We start from the raw sequence: 19,123 nt of genomic DNA on the forward strand, positions 1-19,123 counted from the left end.
CAAGTGTGTCACGTGTGGACGATACTCGAGCTTTTTCTTTATCCCGCATTTCCTGTGTGGCGCCAGCTTTGACGCATGCACTGGACAGAGTTTGGAGTTATGTGGATACAGTGTGTTTCATCCTTGAATCGTTTCAAAGTTTCACTTGTAACTGTACTGAGGCACGAGAATAGTAGGAACTAGACGTACCTGAGTTCGCCCATGATCCCGTGAGGAACTCGCGTTTGTTCGTCATGCGAGGATCGACTATCGATTGAGAGCAAAACTGAAGATCATATTACTGTTTACCTGCTTAAATAGTGTAGAATGTCCTGTAATACGTGCAGCAAAGAATTTGGACTGCTTACGAAGGAGGTGAGAATTGAGTACCGTACTGAAGTGCCGTACTTGTTACTGCGTGTGTACTGGTACATTCATTTATGAATGTTCTCACGCAACGTACTGCGTGAGTGGTTTGATCGTGAGTTTAATCGGATTGCAGCAAGGATGCCCCAACTGCGGGTTTTCCTATTGTGGGAAATGTCTCAAGTGGTCTGCACATGTTCCGAAACTGGGCAAAACCAAGAAGGTTTGCACCAGCTGTTACGACGCACTGAACAAGTAAGCTTGGTCGAATATAATGAAATCTTTCATTAATATTGGAAACGATTCAAATGTTAGTTTGTCCAAGAAGCCAACGACTAGTCAAGTTGAAGCACCGGAGGCTCTACAAAAGTAAGTACTATAAGGCACTTACACAATTAACCGTCCTAACTAAAAGCTCTGATACAGACGGATGGCTGCACTGGCTGCCAAAGGATCAGTCACGAATTCCAACACATCTAATACAGGTTCTAAGAACGTACAAGTCGAAGAGATTGAAAAAAGGTTGCAGCGGCTACGCCAGGACAGTAAAGGTGATTATTGCTTGCATTGGTATGGCACCACCAAAATTATGCATTGATCTGATTTAGCTGTCATTCAGGAGGACTTCTCTTATATTCTCTTCCTTTTTGCAGAGCTCATCCCAGCTCATGCAGACATAGAAGACAGGCTGGCACAGTTAAAAGGGGTTGATGTTTCCTACTACAGAAAAGCTCCCATCACGGTATAGTGGACGAAATTCACATAGAAAGTATCATTCACGGTGGGGTCATAAAGGTCCACTTAAGTACTAAAATCACAACTTGATGGCAATACAAAGGAACAGCGTTCATCCGTTGTGCAGTTAGTGATTTATGCATGAAGGAAATAGTAGTTTATGATTTCCGGAGAGCTGATAGAGTAATCATTGCGGGAAATCATTTGTGAAGACCAATGGGAGGCCACTCCGCTTTGTTGCTCTTAATGGGAAAATGAGAAAACAAAGCGTCACTTTTGTTAACTTTAGTGTAATTACTTTTTGGACTGATTTTAATTAAGTTGCAATTATTATTTTGTAATCGTAGCTGCAATCTTATTTTTATGTAGTTGTAATTCAGTTCCATTGTACTAGGTTTACAAAGACAAAAGAAGTGCAGCAGAAAAAGTGTCAGACTTGATGAGACAGGCCCAGAGCGAAGCACAGATAGACGCTCGGAGGGAAGAAAGCATCAAAAGCAGCATCAACGAAATTGAGCAGCGCCTAAACTCACTGCGCGGCGTTCAGAAATCACAGGATACAAAACCAGGAAAGGTTAGTCTGTACCAGTACCGTGAACAGACATCCCCCATTTTTGACAAATTCTCCCGTCCTTACGCAGGAACGTACTGGTGATTTCGCAAAAGGTTTAGAAGCTCCACAGTGCGAGGACAGTGAAGACGCTGATGTGGACATGGATGACGTAGCCCAATTGCTCAGGCAAGAAATGAAAGCTGCAAAGCAAGAACTCGAAGGCTTAAAGAAGGACAAGCAGTTGATGGCTGAACTGGACAAAATTAGCCTCAAAGTAAAGGGTACGTGTCACAGTGTTTTTAGTGTTGCGAGAGATCTTGCATTTTAAATGCAAGCTCGTTTAAATGAAAGCGAGCACTTTCTTCCGAACGCTTCGAATTTTCATCGTAACTACGCATTAGAACAGATAACAGCGTAATGTCAACAAACCGTGTTTCTATGTAGTGCAACAAGAATGAGAATACATTTATTTAAAATAGTTAAATGACGTTTTAAATAAAAGTTTATATTAACCGTATCCTCATTAGTATTGACTACACATTGTGCAAATAGAAATGAATCTGATTTGTGTCAGTTGTAAAGATGAACCAGCATGAAAAATGGTGATTGTGGAAGCATTTTTGGACATTTTGGGTGGCAGTTAATTTCATGGTGGCACGTCAGTCATACAGCTCTGCAAGTGTGACAAGCACTTGACTGTATAATGCATGTCGTAAAATTCTGAACAGTTTTCACTGTATTTTTAGAGCCTGAAGTTTTAGGGTTTTACCCAATTCTTCCCCAAATTTGCACCCCGAATTGAAGGTTGCCTCTTTAGGGTGAAACCCGATTTTTACCAGGCAAGTTGCCCTCTCTGGGATGTCTGTAAGAATGCAGAACCTTACTTGTTTGGCAGAAAAATGCAGTTACATCATCGTTTGTACCAAACCGCTACAGTTAGTTTTTTCACCTGAATTCGCACGGATTTAGTGTACAGTAGAACCTCTTTATAGTAACTCCTCTTGTAGTAAAACTCTGCTTATAGTAAACAAGAACTGCGGTCCCGATAGAATCCCATACATTCAATGGCACACCTGATATAATAAAACTCCTGATCTAGTAAAATTTCATCATGGTCCCAGAGAGTTTACTACAAAGGGGTTCTACTGTACATGTTTATTTTCCCGATTTTTACCCCCCGAATTTAGAAAAAAATATTTCCCAAAAACGTCAGGCTCTATGCATTTTTAATCGGCTATCTTTTTGTTGTACGATGAGTTGGTCATGTTAGACCATCTGAGATTTCTTAAGAATATGTGATTCTCGGTGTCTGAAAGATCTGTCTGAAGTGTCTGTCTCTCGCTGCACTATAAGTTATATGGTACTCGAGCCTCAGCTGCTGTCTTCTTAATTCTTAATTGAACGAAATTATTTGGTTAGTTTAATGTGGGGATTTTGTTCACTTAACATTTCCCCAGTGTCCCCATGGGGACTGTTATCGCGCTCCGAAACGAGACCGAATTTTTTTCCAGCGTTATTATTAAGGTTGACGGGAGCTGTACTTTTTGTAGCATTCAGTGTGTTTCTTATTTCCGCTGTAGGTAAGGACAAGGCAGTGAAGGAGAGAAGAGATGATGAAGACTGTGATGAGAAGGAAGTCAGTGCTGTTCTTCAACAGGTGGGAACCCACAGCACTTCACACGCACACGTCCTTCACATAGATTGCCAAGGCATTTTAGTTCTTTTTTTTCTTCTTCTTCTTTCTAGGTGCTAGATGAATCTAGGCAGGAAGAGGAAGAAATGGAAGAAGAAATAGGCACTGCAAAAGGAGAGGAAAAGGAGGTAACCACATAAACGGAGAAGAATGTGCTTCTAACATTGGAGTTCAAAAAAATATTTTTTTTTCCCCAAATTTAAGGAATTGCCTTGGTGCACCATTTGCAACTCGGACGCAGCACTGCGTTGCCATGACTGTGTGGAGTTGTATTGTCGGAGGTGTTACAGGTAAGACCTTACTAGGCAGCTTTTTGCATGTGTAGCATACAACCACCACAGCCTTCATTTGCAAATGCTGCTTAATGTCGAACAAAGCTCATAGCTCCACAGTAATTGTGTCACATATATGACAAAATACAATGGAACCAAAACATACAGACATGCCAGGTCTGGTGTCTGTGGCTACACGTGATATCACCATGGTTACAATGATGACGACGAGGAGTGTACGAAAACGCGGTAAAAGCCACACGTCAGGAGTTGTCGACATTTAGAAACAGTCGGTTTGGTCTAACTATGTTTTGTGAATGCAGGGGAGCAATCCCCCTTTGAAGCTGTTCGCTGATCATGTTTTCGGTATCAACAGGGAATATCACGATGATGAAGGCCACAGGACAAGTAACTACCCAAGATAATATTGTGAAGACTGTCCCTGGTGTCAATACTACTACCACTGCAGGCATTGTGGTTTAGGACCATGCTATGAGTTGCTGGTGCACTTGCTTTTTCTTTTTTTTTTGCTTTTCTGCAAAAATGAGAACAAAGCGCTCCGTCAGTGCCTCTTTTGGGTTCCTATATGAAGTATAGTTAGCACATACTCATGTGTCAACCCACAAGGCATTGTATAATATGTTTATTACAATCTAGACTTAAAATTCTTAGTAAAACCAGTAAAATGTTCAATAAAAATACACGTATGCCATTTGCTTTACAAATATGTACAGCTCAGTAGTGCAAGAGCATCTTCATAGCTTGAAAGTTGATTGAGTGCACAGCCAGTTGCTTTCACCGTCCAGCTTCAGTACACGTGCCTTGACTTGTACTATCTTATCTATGTTGTCTGAAAATGAAAAAGGATTAAATGAAGAGAAACATTCTCTGTGTGCTTTTAGCCCAAAGAAGGTCAGCATTCCAGACATCTTGTAGGAAGCCTATTTTTTTTTAATTAGCCAGGTAATGTGCACCATAACATAAGCCACTAAGCCGGTGTCTGATAGGAACGTGAACCATACATCTGGAGAAACCTTTCCCAGCTCTAAACCCAGCAGTGCAAACCGGCCATTAAAAGTGGAGCTCTGGCTGGAGGCTATGTCGTTTCTCTGTGCCCTCAGGTACCCCTGGCCACATAACGTTTTTAGATTTTTAAATAATTTTTTTAATGGTTCATAATTCTTGAATATTTTTTAATAATTTTGAATATTTTTTAATAATTTTTGAAGATTTTTAGTTTTTAATAATTCTTTTAATTTTTAAATAATTTTTTGAATTAGCCAGGTAATGTGCACCATAACATAAGCCACTAAGCCGGTGTCTGATAGGAACGTGAACCATACATGTGCACATAAAAGATATGCACAAATGTGCACTCTAGAAGTCTAAGCATTCCACTTTCATAACAGATAAAATATATTATGTGTAAGTAAGGATCCAATCAGAAGAATAAAAGGTTAAGTGAATTACATGTTGTTCAACTCACAGCCATCTGTCACCCAGCACAGGCACCATCCAATCGTCGAAAGTTGTAATGCGGAGGCACTTGGCAATCTCTTTGACCATTCTACTGAGGTACATTTTCCCTGGCCTGACTTGACTGACGATCTTGTTGATGTCTTGTCTAAAAGTGAAATAAGGCATCTCCTATTGTAAACCATTCTTTAAGGGACTACGAACATCCCATAAAATTTTTGTGACAAAGCGAACGAAGAAAACAAAGGAAGAGTCAATGCACTCAAGACACGACTAGAAGAGAACAGACTCTAGTGGCACACTTTAAGGTCTTTGAAGGTAACACACCGTTTAAAATGAAAAAATAAAAAAAATAAAAATATTTAATAAAATAATTTTCATGGTCCCTTTTAGTGTGCACTGTTACCTAAACATAAAAAGAATCTTTCACTTCATCACCACACTGAGATAATATTCCAGGCAACAAAAATGTTCAATAAATTTTCCAAGCTCACAAAAAAAAAACAAAGAAACACCAGAACCTAATGAACACGATGGCAATTCATCATCTTCACCAAAACCTAGACATGTTGTGTCTTCGCAACATGTGCAATCGACTACTCATGGTAACTACCACTGTGAGAGCAGTAAAAATGCGGATGAATGCGGAAGATGCAGATATAATTACCCGAGGCTCTCGCTGCCCCACTTGATTTCAACCATGGGACGGATGACAGCATCAGGGTAGGTCCGATGATCAAGTTTGAACGTCACAAAAAACCACCAAGCGTTCTTCTCACACATGTATTCAACTCGTAGCCTGCAAGATATCGTAAATAAGGTAACCTTACAGAAAGTGATCATGCTAGTATGTACTGATGGGTATTGGCACTGCTTATGAGTGAATAGTACTATACTAGAAACAGATCTGACAGTGCTGCACTTACATCTCATCTGCATTGAATGTGTACGAATTGCCACTGATGGCACAAAGGTAGTCTTCTCCAAAGCAACGGCACTTGTGTGCTGCCCCGCACAGAAGCTTGAGTGTCTGCCATAATGATAGGGAATTGAGTCTTGCGACTTGGCAATTAAACACGCCATCGTCAATGACGTATTGTCTGTTCATGGCAGAAGTTACAGACATGTTACTTTCAGTTTCTTTTTTGTCTGAAGAAGGGCAGGCTCTGCCCAAAATCTATATATACAGTCAACCCTCGAGTTATGAACACCCTCGGTTTCCCGAAAAAACGTTCATAAATCGAGAAATTCATAAATTGAAAATTCTGTTAAGTGAATACTATCGAGCAAATCGAACAGTATTTCCGAGTTGGGATTGTGTTTATAATGCAATATATTGTGTAATTTTGTTTTCGACCATGCCTTCTGCTGTATGAACCTCACAAAGAACAGACGTTAGCGCATTCACACTCTGTTTATTATGCAATATTAAATTTTATTATTGCTTTGGATTTTAAAGGTTTTGGATTTTTGAACTTTAATATTTGCTTCGTTCCGTTCAGGCGTCATTCATAAGACCACGAAATAATCCCTTTAAAGGTTTCTGTTGACTTTGGAACGATCCGTTCATAAATTGAGGTAAAAAACGCTCGGCAACTCCTAGTTGGTTCCCAGAAATTCCATTAATTATTCGGATATCGAGGTTCATAAAACGAGGGAAAAATGAATGTAAAAAGTTTGGTTCCCTGAGCTCGTGTTCATAAAACAAGGGAATTCATAAATCGAAGGTTCATAAATCGAGGGTTGACTGTATATCGGTATATAAATAGTTACATACTAAATAGTTACTCTGACTTTGTGCTTCATTCTTTCATTATTATTTTTCTTGACGACGTTTCAACAAGCTGGACTGTGTATTATTTTACCTTCTTGATCCATTAATTGTTGCTTTAACTAAAATATTCTCCAGCCCATGTCTCCACATCTGCTGAAATGGTTCTATTTACACTGTCTCTTGCAGTCCCCTCCCCCGGGCTCCCATCTGGCTTAGCAGCGTTGTGGTATCGCACCAATACTATTAAACAACTCTTACTTGAGAAAGGTCATTGTTGCTCTTGCATAGAAGTCGAACAGACGGTGGGTTAGCTGCATGCATGAACATCTTGTGTAGGAACTTTGAAATTGGTGTTGACGCTGCAAGGGACACGCATAAATGCATAAAACCAGTGCAGTCACGTGTATCTGTAGGTACGAAAATGACTGGCACGTACAGTGGTTAGGCACAAACGCGATGTTTTTCACTCCTCGGTGCACTTTATCTCCAAGTGAAGCTGAGCAATCTCCGCAATCTTCCAGCGTAACAGTCAGCAGAGTTTTTCCGTTCACAAACGAGAATTCAGCGTTTGCTCTGGATGCCTCCATGACAACGAACTCTCTGTCGTCCCTGTAACGTTCTCACAACATTCAGACAACTGGGTCTGCAAGAAGGATTAGTTTCATGCAAAACTCAAGTGCACACATCACTTCCCGATATATTAGGAGTGCCACCTGAAAAAAGAAAAAAAAACTGAGGAAAAATAGTAATGTGAAGCTTACTCCGATATATCGTACGCCCCCCAGAAGAACATTTCCAGGAAATCCTCCGGTGTTGGTTGTTGCAACTTTTTTATCAATTCGTCGGTCCTGACTGTGAGGTCTAGTTCACCGTTGATCTCCTCAAATTTTTCGGGTACATCTACATGGATGCTGCGAGGGAAGCGTAAACTTCGTTGCACTTAGCTGACAAAGCCTCCAGCATAAAATCGTACCAATGAAGCCACAGTTCAACATGTAATAACTGTTTTAGAAAAAGAATCGAGCAAACACTTATTACAATTAAGCAGCACAGATATATTCAAGACTATATGCCCACCAACATTCAAATAATTCAGCCATTCAAATTCAAATTTTAAAAAATTCAATTCAAATAATTCAAATAGCTATACAGTAGTCTCAGCTACTGGTTCGAATTTACTTCACAAAAATCATTCTTAGTTTTCTTTCGTAGTCCGTTCACACCAGGTCATTCTGTCCACCGTTAATGCGAGTCGTCCTACAACTAAAGTTTAGTGCATATCAAGCAAACAATGTTTTCTGTTTCTTATTTACACCGTTGTCCCATGTGTCAATTGTGAAAGCGTGAGGCCAAAGTCATGTTTCAAGAGCAGAGCGGGTCTCCAACCACTCCACTGCATTTTTATGCATACTACTGATGCCATCTTACCTGTCTTGTGTCAATTCAGCAATCCCACTGAGAAGAGAATCTGAAAAAGAGATTGAACAGCTGCTCATACTTTCAGTGGAGTTCCGCTAAAGAAGTCCTATTCTTGATGGGCTTCACCACAACGACCATTTCATGAAATGACCATTTCATAATACGAATCAACACATGCAACACACAGCTTTTCCCACGACCGGAACTGAAAGAAACAACCAAAATAATTTAACCTTCTATCTCCACGGAGATAAACACAGTAATAATTAGACCTTTAAATTAAATAAACAAATATATTAAAATAAATAAATAAAATTAAATAATTTAACCTTTTATCTCTACAGAGATAACAGGACAAAAGATATATACAAGATTCTTCACAATCTTTTTGCAGTGTTTAACCATTAAAATGTACGTTACGATGGGCAGCACCACACAAAAGACATGGCCCAACGTTTGAACAGAGACTGTCAGTGACATCTCACACCTGCAAGTTGTGTTTTGTGGGATGCATTCCCAATGGATGCTATCAAGTTACAAGGCATATTTAGAAGTAGTTCACTCTGTGTGGAAGCAACCTACAAATACATACTTTGAGAGTGAACTATCCCGTTAATTAAATGAGCGCATTGTATCTCTGTTACGAACCTACACATGCACCTGATTTTCTACTCTGCTATACATCAAAATTAATGCAAGCTCGACTTTCAGTGTGCACACCGTCTCATTAATTTACCTATACGAACTTGCCAAAGTTTAATGTGCCGGCGGTGCAGAACTTCCATGACCCATAAAGTCATAATAGTTCAAAATTCTATCGACAGGGCTTCACATAACCACGTTACTGTAGACACACCTGCAAGTTGAGCTGTTACTGCCTTTCCATCGGTACATATATCTACTTCCATGGCCATTGGTTCATGGGCTGCAATCTGTATCGAAGGCGGCACCCTAGGTTCTGCTAAGGCAATAGAATTAGTCGTTTCCAAAACGAGGTCCATGACACCAGCAGCCCCCGGCAGGTCACCTTTTTTCGGGATTATGTTCTTCTTTGCAGTAGACAACCTGGCAACCTTGTGCACGGGGGACAAGGAGCCCTTGTCAACTTCACTGGCTGGATTCTTGAACCTCGTTGCTGGATCAGTCTTTGCACTTTGCAGTCTCTTTAGGTAAGAACTCGATCTAAGGGGCACACGACTCGGAGTCACGTTGCAAGAAGCCTTCATTTCGGCCTTTTTTGACGTTGACGCGGCGGTCCTCTGTATCACCACAGATGGTGAATCTTTATTTGGCAGAACCAGTTTAGCTTTCTTCGATTCGGGTAAAGTAGAAAGTTTTACTTCTCTCGTCGTCGAAGTCTGTGAACGTCCCACACTGGTTCTTGCCACACGCATAGTCCGTTGCTGGGGGGTCACACGACTCTTGCTCGACGGTTCGCCTTTACCATGATCCGCAGCGGATGCTGCCTTTGTTTCGGGTGTCAGTGTGGCAGTGTTCTTGGTCAAAGGGGGTTGTGTTGCTTCGCCCCTTTTTGATTTTGCTCTAGTCCCGGATCTCATTGTCATTGGAGAGCATTTAGAAGCGCTGCCAGGTATCCCTACAATTGCAGCGTTCGCCTGCTTTCGAGCGGATGGAGCAAGACTTGCAGTGGGCTTCAGTGCTGAAAGGTTTATCCTGTCTGGAGTTCTTCGTTTGTCTTGCGGCGCTGTCTGGCAAATCTTGAGAGAACTGGACTGAGCAGATTTGTCAAACTTTGCTGGAGCAGGTTTCTGCAGGCTGCCTATGTGGAGTGCAGCTAACTGTTGCTGCAGTTCAGGAGCGTCCGCAGGCATTTTGTCCGGTGAAGGTGCAGGTACCTCTGCAGGACCAATGCTCTCCTCACCTTTCACAGTGAATGTTGGAGCCGCATCGTCACTCATATTTGGAAGTTTGGCAGCTGCTGTACAGGCAGCTGTAGAGAGGTTATTTCCTGCACATGTCACCGTGAATGTTGCACGCTGCGGAGGGACAATCACTTGAGGCTCACCATCTCCAGACACAGTTGTTGTCCCACATGTGCCATCAGAGGATGCACCTGTTGTGCATGGCACGACGAAGGTTGCAGACTTCCGCAGCGGAGGGACAATCACTTGAGGCTCACCATCTCCAGACACAGTTGTTGCCCCACATGTGCCATCAGAGAATGCACCTGTTGTGCATGGCACAACGAAGGTTGCAGACTTCCGCTGCGGCGGGAGAATCGTTTCCGGGTTTTCGTTTCGAGACATGGTCATTGCCCCGAGTCTACCAGTAGGTGATGTTCCTTTCGCACATGGCGCAGCAAAAGTTGGTGACTTCTGATGTGGTGAAGTAGTGCCCTCGGACTCTCTAACACGCACGGTGTCAGTTGCTGCCAGCACACTACCTGCAGGGACATGTCTAGCACCACGAACGGCAAACATCGGCTGGTCCTGTGTTGCAGCAGCAGCTGCCACAGATTTGGCAGGGGCAATATCTTCAGCACCTGGCATGCTGGAAGAGTTGGACTTATAATCTCGTAGTTTTCCAGAAGGCAAATCTGTGGATGGTGCAACATTCATGTCCGTTAAGTGAGTAGAAGGGCTGAACCTCCTTGCACGTAGCGGAGTGTCGCAGAAAGATGGCATGCTCTCCTGGAGGATATTACTGCCATTAGACGAGAAGGAAGACAGCGTTTTAGTATCCGGGGCAGGAGGTGTTTTGCAACCTTTGTCTTCTTCCGTAGCAATGTCCAAAGGCGGTGACGTTGGAGCACCTTGAGCCTCGGTGATGTCCTTAAGCTCATTGCGCACATCACTCAACACCTTCATTGGGCTGAGCTGAAACGGTGAAGCAGCAACGCAATGTCTCGCGGTGAACAAAGCACGCTGCACCACGTTACTTGCATCAGCGTCGCCGGATGGTGCCTGCTGTGCAGCAGTCTCACGGTGATCTCTTTTAAATGCATTCACCGAACCAAACCCATCATACCGTCTGTTTACAGACAACAACAAAGAAGTTGCAAAGAATGCTCCTCTTTTTGTTCTCAAGCTCTTCTTTGTTGAGCTTAAGATAATAGAGTCTTGGCCCATTAGTGTACTGTCTTCCGCTCTTCCACCGGCTCTATCAGATTCCAGCAGAATGCCTGTAACGGGTATGTCTGCACTGGTACCTTCTTTCTTGCTTTCCAAATCCTGGTCAGGCTGTGCATCTCTGTTAACAGCTATCGAGGCTCGTTTAAAGTCTTCACTGTGCACGAAGCTAGACTTTGACGCATGATGGGCAAGGGACGCGGATGAAGTAGCGTCAACAGTTTCGCGGGGTGCGTCATCAGCTCCCACTGCACGCTGTACAACACCGCACACAACATCAGAGTTCAACGGTTCAGCAGAAGTCATGTCCAGGGCATCTCTCTTCATGGGTTGGTTCTCAGAATTTTCCATCGGAGGTGGCTTTGGAAAAATAACATTTTCTGTCTCCTCCGAGTGTTGCTGGATGCATGTGTACTGCATGGCGTTGCTGAATGTCGATTCAGCGTTTCCAGCACATTTTTTTCCCACTGCCGTTTCTTCCGTGTCAGTGTTTACAGCCCTGCTGACACAGTCCCCAACAGCAACTTCTTTTGGCACACAGGTGAACTGCATGTCCGAGAAACACGTTTTCACAGATTCCGTTTGGAATGCAGCATACCCTGGCTCCTGGGAAGACTGAGGAGGGACGCGTACGGCACCAAAGACACACGCGGGCTCTTCTCGAGGAGGATCCAACTGCACAGCTGAAGGCACAGCTGTTTCAACATTGATCAGCCTCGATGCTGACTTCATGAGGTCCTCAGTGTTGTCTGGCTCAACCTGAACCAAGCTGCTGCCACCACCGATGTCAGTAATGTTTGTGCAGCTTTGGAACTGCACAGAATTGGAACGCTTTTTTTCCTCTTCTTCAGATGCTATAACACACTGTGCATCCTCAGCATCTGGAGATTTGTGTGTGGTCTCTAAACTTCCACTGGCTCGATCAGACACTGGACTAAGCCTGCAGGGAGGGGACGCAGGGGCCTGTCCGAGACAGTTCTCAACGTTACACCCTTCCTCAACGCGTTCTGGAACACTGCAGGGCACAGCGCGAATGTTTGTTGTGCACTCGACCTCTCCGATCATCGTTGAATGGAGCCTCAAATCCTTGCTGCCACGTGGAAGGACATACGGCTGGTCTTCCGTAACAGACGCTGTTTGACCCCGGGATGTGAGAGTCAAACATATGGGGGAAATTTCGGCAAGTGAAATACCGTTGTTGCTTATGTTTCCAGCAGGACTGTCTGGCACAGGATGACTGGCCTGCACTTGTGTCACACCGTCATCCTCAGTGCCAGTCACGTCTGCAACCCTCTCCTCAGCATTTCCCCGGTCGCTTTCCTCCGCGGGAACATCGAAACGTGCAAAGCTCTTCTCGAAGCAAGTTTTCTCCATGTCGTCCTCAAGAACATCTTCCTGATCTTGCCTCGCGTCAGCATCATCAACGCGGGGGGAAACCATGGTAACGCTCATGCTAACATCTTGAACAGTGGTCTTGAAGAGTGAGCAGTCCTTGTGTATTGTCTTCGGGCTCGTGGCTTTCTCTTGGAGCAAATTTTCGAAGGCAATGAGGAAAGGCAACGCATATCGTTTGACTTCAGTTGACTGCTCCGAATCTCCAGAGCTGTTCGGAGATGCATGCACACGTGGCCCTTCTTGTTTGCTATCATCATCATCCTCCTCTGCGTAGTCGTTGACTCCAAAATACGCAAAACTTTTTTCCAAGCACGTTTCTTCAATGTCTTGGTTTGCAAGCACGGTACGAGACCCAGCTGGAATAACGTCATCCGCGGTAGACAATAGGGTCAAGGCCATGTTTTCGTCGAGCAGACATGTCTTGTGACTCGACGTGCCCTGCAAGTTCTCTGTGACTAAAGTCAGACTCATGGCATCGCCATGGCGACTGCTGTGCAGTGAAATGCTTTTTAAGAGTTGAGCTTCAGTGAGCTCGGGTTCAACAAGCTGTTTGGGGTCTCCATTGCTCTTCATGTCGCCTTGCTTGATGGGTAGGGTCCGCAGCAAGCCGGCAATGTCTGCTCTGTCGGTTTCTTCCGACCTTGGGAGCTGGCCATCTGTCCTGAAAGAGAGAAATAGTGCGGCTGGTTACGTGAAAATGTTCACAATGTACTTTTTGGAAGCTCTTTTATAAATTTTCTTACATATTCGAGGGAGCTACATTTCCTGGGCCAGACGCTGAAAGGAAGACACCAGAATGCATAAATTCTACAATGCACCAAAAGAAATTCAGAAAGCTACCCCGCTTGCTTGTTACAGTGCTTTGGAGCAATGCACCCATACTTGGGACAGACGGGAAGGAAGGTTACAGGTGAGTTGGCACATGCTACACAAACCAGACAGAAAAGACAACAAAATTGGGGGGAACATGCATAACATGTTCTCAACACACAGTAACCGTAGTAACAGTAAACAATCATCGCTATAGGTAGTCAGTGGGATGAAAGTCAGGCAGTTCAGAATAAATGGACAAAAAAAATAGACAGGAAATGCCTGGTTGTATTTGTGAAGTGTTTCTAGAGTGCCTCGTGACTTCTTGATGCCGAAATTGGTAAAAAGTATTGGAATTGTATGCGAGCCATGACTCACGTCTGCTACATGCGCATCTCGGCCCAGTTCCCCAATTCCGAGAGACAAGTCTCTCATGGAAAAGGGAGGGAGGAAAATCAGGAAGAGATTCAGCATTCTGTCTGTTGCTCAAGGAGCCTCATATTGAAGTGATGTGTAAAGATCTGCCTGTCCAATACAATGCTCAAAATTACAAACGTCTTCTTCTCAAGCGCCAATACTGAAATGTAACATTGCAAGGAAACAGCAGAAGGCATTTCCGATGACTGCTGTACTTCAACTTTCATGTTCCCAGGCAACCTGCAGCTTCTGTTGTGTTTGTCTGTTGAACAACTACTTTCTATCCATTATACATTCTGTTCCTTTCGCACACCACACATCACATACCTAATTTTTCTTGAAGGAGATCTCGTTCGTAGATCCTGCAAGCACATTTTTAAATGGTCACATGGGAACACATACTTGCTGCACATAACAAGCATCTGAACATCACATTCACAGCACAAAAGAAAGTGGCATGGCAGATCAAGTGTGTCGCAGTACTCACTTTATATCTGTTGTCCCCGAGAAACTGACTCGTTTTGAGTGCCGGCGTTTCTCCGTTGGCTCATTCAACTACCAAAAAGAAGGTATTGTAAATGAAACCAAATGCTTGTGTAACAGTAGCAAACCAAAAACCACGACAGGTCCTGGTAATGTAATTTCACTCACAAAATTTTGGTCCACCTCGTCTAGGGGTGCCCGCGGTGGCTTTAAGATCTGCAGAAGTTATTGTTGTCAGCAGAATATACACCCACAAAGTCAAGGGAGAAAAAGAGGCATTTCGCAATGTTCTTACCGACGACCGCCTTTTGTGTGCACCACCCTTGCGCCTGAAAAAGCAATATTCAGGAATGTTCTTATTCACTTTCCAGGTAATTATCACGATGAGCTTCCTGTTGTGACATAGTATGCAGGTCAGCTCTGTTCAGTAACAAAAATTATGTAAACAACGAGATTTGGCCGAGGCAGACCAACAATTAGGGACGACACAGACAAGTAAGCCTCAAACGCCCAGAAATTAACGAATGCAAACAACTCAGGGAAAACAGGTGCTGACGCCAGGAATCGAACCTGGGTCTTCTGATTTCCGGAAAAATTATGTGCTATCACAAATGCTTTCAATATGCGTTGGGATAAATTTTTGAATAGCAAAATTTCTTTAAGTACGTGTTAATATCCGCAGAAGCACGAATCTCCGGATGGGTGTTGCGACTGAAGCAATTTTGGAGGTCTGTTACGTCTTGGGCTCCGTTACGTTACTCACAGGATCACAAGCATTTTGTTAGTTGCAGACAAACAAATAAATTGGTGTCCCAGAAAGTGCGCAAGTCTTGCATTCCGCAGCAGGCTGAGCGTCAAATTCCCACAGTCACCATGAGACTTATGTGAGCAGCATTTCAGGGTGCAAGAGAACCTTGAGTTTGAGGACACGAAAAGACGAACACATACGAAAATTCTGCGCGAATCCCTACTGAACGGAACGCCCTCAACATGGCATCCGGTAACTCACCCGAGGTTTATAGTCGTTGTAGTAGTATCATCAGCCATAGGGTCTGCGCTAGCAAAAAAACGAACTAGGAGTAAATATGGCTTTCAAACATTTCAAACTAAAGCGGGAGTATACACGTCGAAGCTTACGTCAAATGGCGGGAAGCCAATGTGGAGGAGAAAGACGTTTGTTAGGTCACGTGATCAAACACATATTGAGTTTGAATTGAACATTAAATTTTGCATTTTTATTATGCTTATAACAAACGATGTCTTTTTTGTAGCCGTAATAAGCTTATTCGAACATAACACCATTCACTTTTGCTCACAAGCTTTTGCTTGCGATCCTATGACGATTTGACGATTTGACTACAACACGAACAGTCCGGTCCGGAGGAACAATCCAATCCAATTCGATCCACAACGAAAGCATGGCACATGGCATGGCAGATGTTTAGTTTTTGCACGTGGAGTTAGTTCTGTGTTTGAACTCAACAACTTGACTTTTAGCACCATGAAGTTCGCTTTCAAGTTCTCCAACCTCATCGGTACTGTGTATCGGAAAGGAAACGTGCTTTTCACTCCAGACGGTAACACCGTCATTACTCCTGTGGGCAATCGGCTGTCGCTGTTCGATCTGAGAAACAACAAATCAGAGACACTGCCCATTGAAAGTAGATATAACTTCACATCAGTGGCCATCGCACCAAATGGATGTATCTTAATCGCAGTTAATGAAACGGGGGAGGCACTTCTTTGTAGCCTGGTAAGCCGGACTGCTATTCACAGACAGCACTTCAGAAAGCCCGTTAATGCCGTCAAATTCAGCCCCAATGGAAAATACTTCGCCGTGACCAAGGATAATTGCGTCTTTGTCTACCGCACACCAGGTCATGCACGCGAGTTCAGACCGTTCGCGCTGGAGAGAGTCCTGACGACAGCTTACGACGAAACCACATGTATAGATTGGTCGACAGACTCTCGCGTGCTTGCAGTCGGAAGCAAAGACATGACTACAAAAGTAATTTCATTGCACCGTATGACGAACTTCTCACTCGCAACACTTGGAAGTCACAGTGACGTCATCATAAAGTGTTTCTTCGAGAAAGACTCCCTCGACTTGTACACATTGAGCAAAAATGGCCAGCTCTGCATTTGGGAGTGTTCGCACGACCTCTCGGACCTTATCTCGGTGAAAGAACCCCCCAAGGTCATAAACGTCGAGGAACTGGACGAAGATGAGACATCCACGAAAACTCCGGAAGAAAGTGATCCTGCGGAGTCTAAGGTCTCATTTCGTCGAATAGGAAAACATTTTATGAAAGATAGTCTCAAGACAGACAGCAGTAACGTGAGCTTGCTATCAGCCGATTATCATCAGGCCAGCCACCTGCTCGTTACGGGCTACTCGAACGGATCGTTCTTGTTGCACGAGATGCCAGACTTCAATCTGATCAACTCGTTGTCCATAGCAGATCACGACATCTTATCTGTGACTTTTAACTGCACGGGTGAGTGGATCGCGCTAGCCAGTGGACGTAAAGGTCAACTCGTCGTGTGGGAATGGCAGAGCGAATCATTCGTGCTCAAGCAGCAGGGCCATATCAACAACATGGCGTGCTTGACTTATTCACCAGACGGACTACTAATTGCCACCGGAGGTGACGACGGACGGGTCAAGCTGTGGAACGTTAGCAACGGCTTTTGTTTTGTAACCTTCACCGAACACAAGTCCGGTGTCACGGCAGTTAAGTTTACGCAGAGCGGTAAAGCAGTCATGTCGGCGTCTCTCGACGGCACCATACGGGCTTTCGACCTCCATCGTTACCGCAACTTCAAGACGCTCACCACGCCTCAGCCGGCGCAGTTTTCTTGCCTCGCAGTCGACCCGAGCGGAGAAGTGGTCTGTGCGGGATCGCAAGATACGTTCGATATTTTCGTCTGGTCGCTGCAGACGGGAAGGCTTTTGGATGTGCTGGCGGGACACCAAGGCCCCGTGTCGGGAATAACCTTCAGTCCAAACGAAGCCATACTCGTCAGCGCATCCTGGGACAAGACTTGTCGTGTCTGGGACGTTTTTGGCGGGAAAGGGTCCCGAGAAGCGATAACGCTGACAGCCGACGGACTCACCGCCGTGTTCCGACCTGACGGACGCGAATTCGCTGCCGCCACTCTAGACGGAAGCATACTCTTTTTCAACCCTCAAACGTCAGCACAAACGGGAAGCATCGAAGGACGTTACGACCTGACCAGCGGGCGCCGCGACACCGACCTCGTGACGGCAAAGAAACTGACGCGGACGCAGGCCTTCTCGACGCTCTGCTACACGGCCGACGGCGAGAACATCCTTGCCGCGGGAAGGTCCAAATTTGTTTGCATCTACAACGTGCTCAAGCAGCTTTTGCTCAAGAAGTTCGAAATTACCTGCAACCACTCGCTGGACGGTGTAGACGACTTTATCAGCAGACGTAAGATAACTGAGTTTGGAAACATAGCGTTGGTGGAAGAGAGAGATAACGAAGAGGAAGCAGCTCTCGCCCTACCGGGTGCCAAAAAGGGAGACATGTCCAGCCGCTCCTTCAAACCCGAAGTGCGGGTCGCGTCGGTTGCGTTCAGTCCGACGGGTCGAGCGTGGGGAGCAGCTACGACAGAGGGGATACTTGTCTACTCTCTCGACCACTCGTTGGTGTTCGATCCGTACGAGCTTGAACAGGACATCACGCCCGCTAGCATCCGGCAGGCCCTGGATGCCAAGGATTACTCCAAGGCGGTGATGACGGCGCTCAGACTCAACGAAGCGGCACTAACTACGGAGATCGTTGAGAAAATCCCCCTCGGCAACATCGAGCTCCTCTGCCGTGCCCTTCCGCAGGTGTACGTGGAGAGACTGCTGGGATTCCTCGGTGTCCAGCTGGAGTCCAGACCCCACATTCAGTTCTACATGACGTGGATAACCACGTTGCTGAAGCAGCACGGTGAAATGTTGAAGGAGAGGTCGCCGTCTGTTATGGCGATGTTGAGGACGCTCGTGAAGAATATTACGTTGAGGCATAAGGAATTAGCCAAGATTTGTGAACACAACACCTACCTGATGCGGTACATTATTGCGCAAAAAGAGGTAAAAGAGAAAGAGGAAGCGAGGAAGAAAAGTGAGGAAGTATCAGGCAGTGAAGCGTCAGATACAGACGATGAAGATGTTCTCATGGCATTGTGAACATTCTACATTGTGATGTGAGCATAGTTGTACATAAAAGCTTAACCAATCATTAACATTCAGTAAATAATTACCTTTTGAACTTTTCGTGGTCTGGTGAGTGAACTTCGTTTTTTTTTTTTTTTTTTTTTTTTTTGCAATATCTAATGTCTAGTATATGCAAAAGTTGTTCAGCACCACTTGTTTTGGGTTCTACTGCTTTAATACCCTAATGTAATTTTCCCCCCTTCTTTGAGGAGATAAGTTTGTAGGATCCCCGGGTCCGCATAGTAAAATAAACAGGAAGCACGCCCACAGCTACACTACACGTTGCAAGCGACGGCTCTCCAAGGTGTTATGCAATGGAACGACTGTTTTATTTTATATTTATATATATATATATATGTACCGGGTGTTTCAGTTAAATCCCCGGGCTAAATAATTCGCGAACCGGTGCACCAATCGGTTCGCTTTATCTTTCT

General features: G+C 44.4%; 3 protein-coding genes across 6 annotated transcripts; 2 read left to right on the plus strand and 1 right to left on the minus strand.

The window, feature by feature from the left end:
* The first annotated feature begins 36 nt into the window (after positions 1-36).
* LOC135401462 (abscission/NoCut checkpoint regulator-like) lies at positions 37-4,484 on the plus strand. The gene is made up of 11 exons (XM_064633882.1): positions 37-354; positions 482-600; positions 661-714; positions 772-896; positions 999-1,087; positions 1,475-1,654; positions 1,722-1,914; positions 3,214-3,290; positions 3,380-3,454; positions 3,531-3,616; positions 3,975-4,484. The coding sequence occupies exons 1-11, from the start codon at positions 307-309 to the stop codon at positions 4,021-4,023; spliced, it is 1,095 nt and encodes a 364-aa protein (XP_064489952.1). The 5' UTR covers positions 37-306; the 3' UTR covers positions 4,024-4,484.
* On the minus strand, positions 4,214-15,620 carry LOC135401460 (uncharacterized). Of its 4 annotated transcripts, none has more exons than XM_064633878.1 (16): positions 15,599-15,620; positions 15,471-15,513; positions 14,757-14,790; positions 14,630-14,677; positions 14,466-14,533; positions 14,306-14,340; positions 13,495-13,528; positions 9,124-13,412; positions 8,277-8,316; positions 7,610-7,759; positions 7,285-7,457; positions 7,107-7,207; positions 6,001-6,104; positions 5,742-5,873; positions 5,085-5,222; positions 4,214-4,448 (listed from the first exon to the last, which is right to left on the minus strand). In XM_064633878.1, the coding sequence occupies exons 2-16, from the start codon at positions 15,506-15,508 to the stop codon at positions 4,436-4,438; spliced, it is 5,397 nt and encodes a 1,798-aa protein (XP_064489948.1). In that variant the 5' UTR covers positions 15,509-15,513; positions 15,599-15,620; the 3' UTR covers positions 4,214-4,435. The 4 variants fall into 4 exon arrangements, with proteins under 4 accessions (XP_064489948.1, XP_064489950.1, XP_064489949.1 ...); XM_064633880.1 differs by lacking the exon at positions 15,599-15,620 and having other exon boundaries at positions 9,124-9,225; positions 9,295-13,412; positions 15,471-15,586; XM_064633879.1 differs by lacking the exon at positions 15,599-15,620 and having other exon boundaries at positions 9,124-9,228; positions 9,295-13,412; positions 15,471-15,586.
* Positions 15,621-15,818: 198 nt separating this feature from the next.
* Positions 15,819-18,749, plus strand: LOC135401463 (periodic tryptophan protein 2 homolog). The gene has a single exon (XM_064633883.1). It carries the CDS (start codon positions 15,963-15,965, stop codon positions 18,660-18,662), a length of 2,700 nt encoding a protein of 899 aa, XP_064489953.1. The 5' UTR covers positions 15,819-15,962; the 3' UTR covers positions 18,663-18,749.
* The last annotated feature ends 374 nt before the right edge of the window (positions 18,750-19,123 follow it).

Source organism: Ornithodoros turicata, chromosome 7, assembly GCF_037126465.1.
Source record: "Ornithodoros turicata isolate Travis chromosome 7, ASM3712646v1, whole genome shotgun sequence".
Taxonomy (NCBI): domain Eukaryota; kingdom Metazoa; phylum Arthropoda; class Arachnida; order Ixodida; family Argasidae; genus Ornithodoros; species Ornithodoros turicata.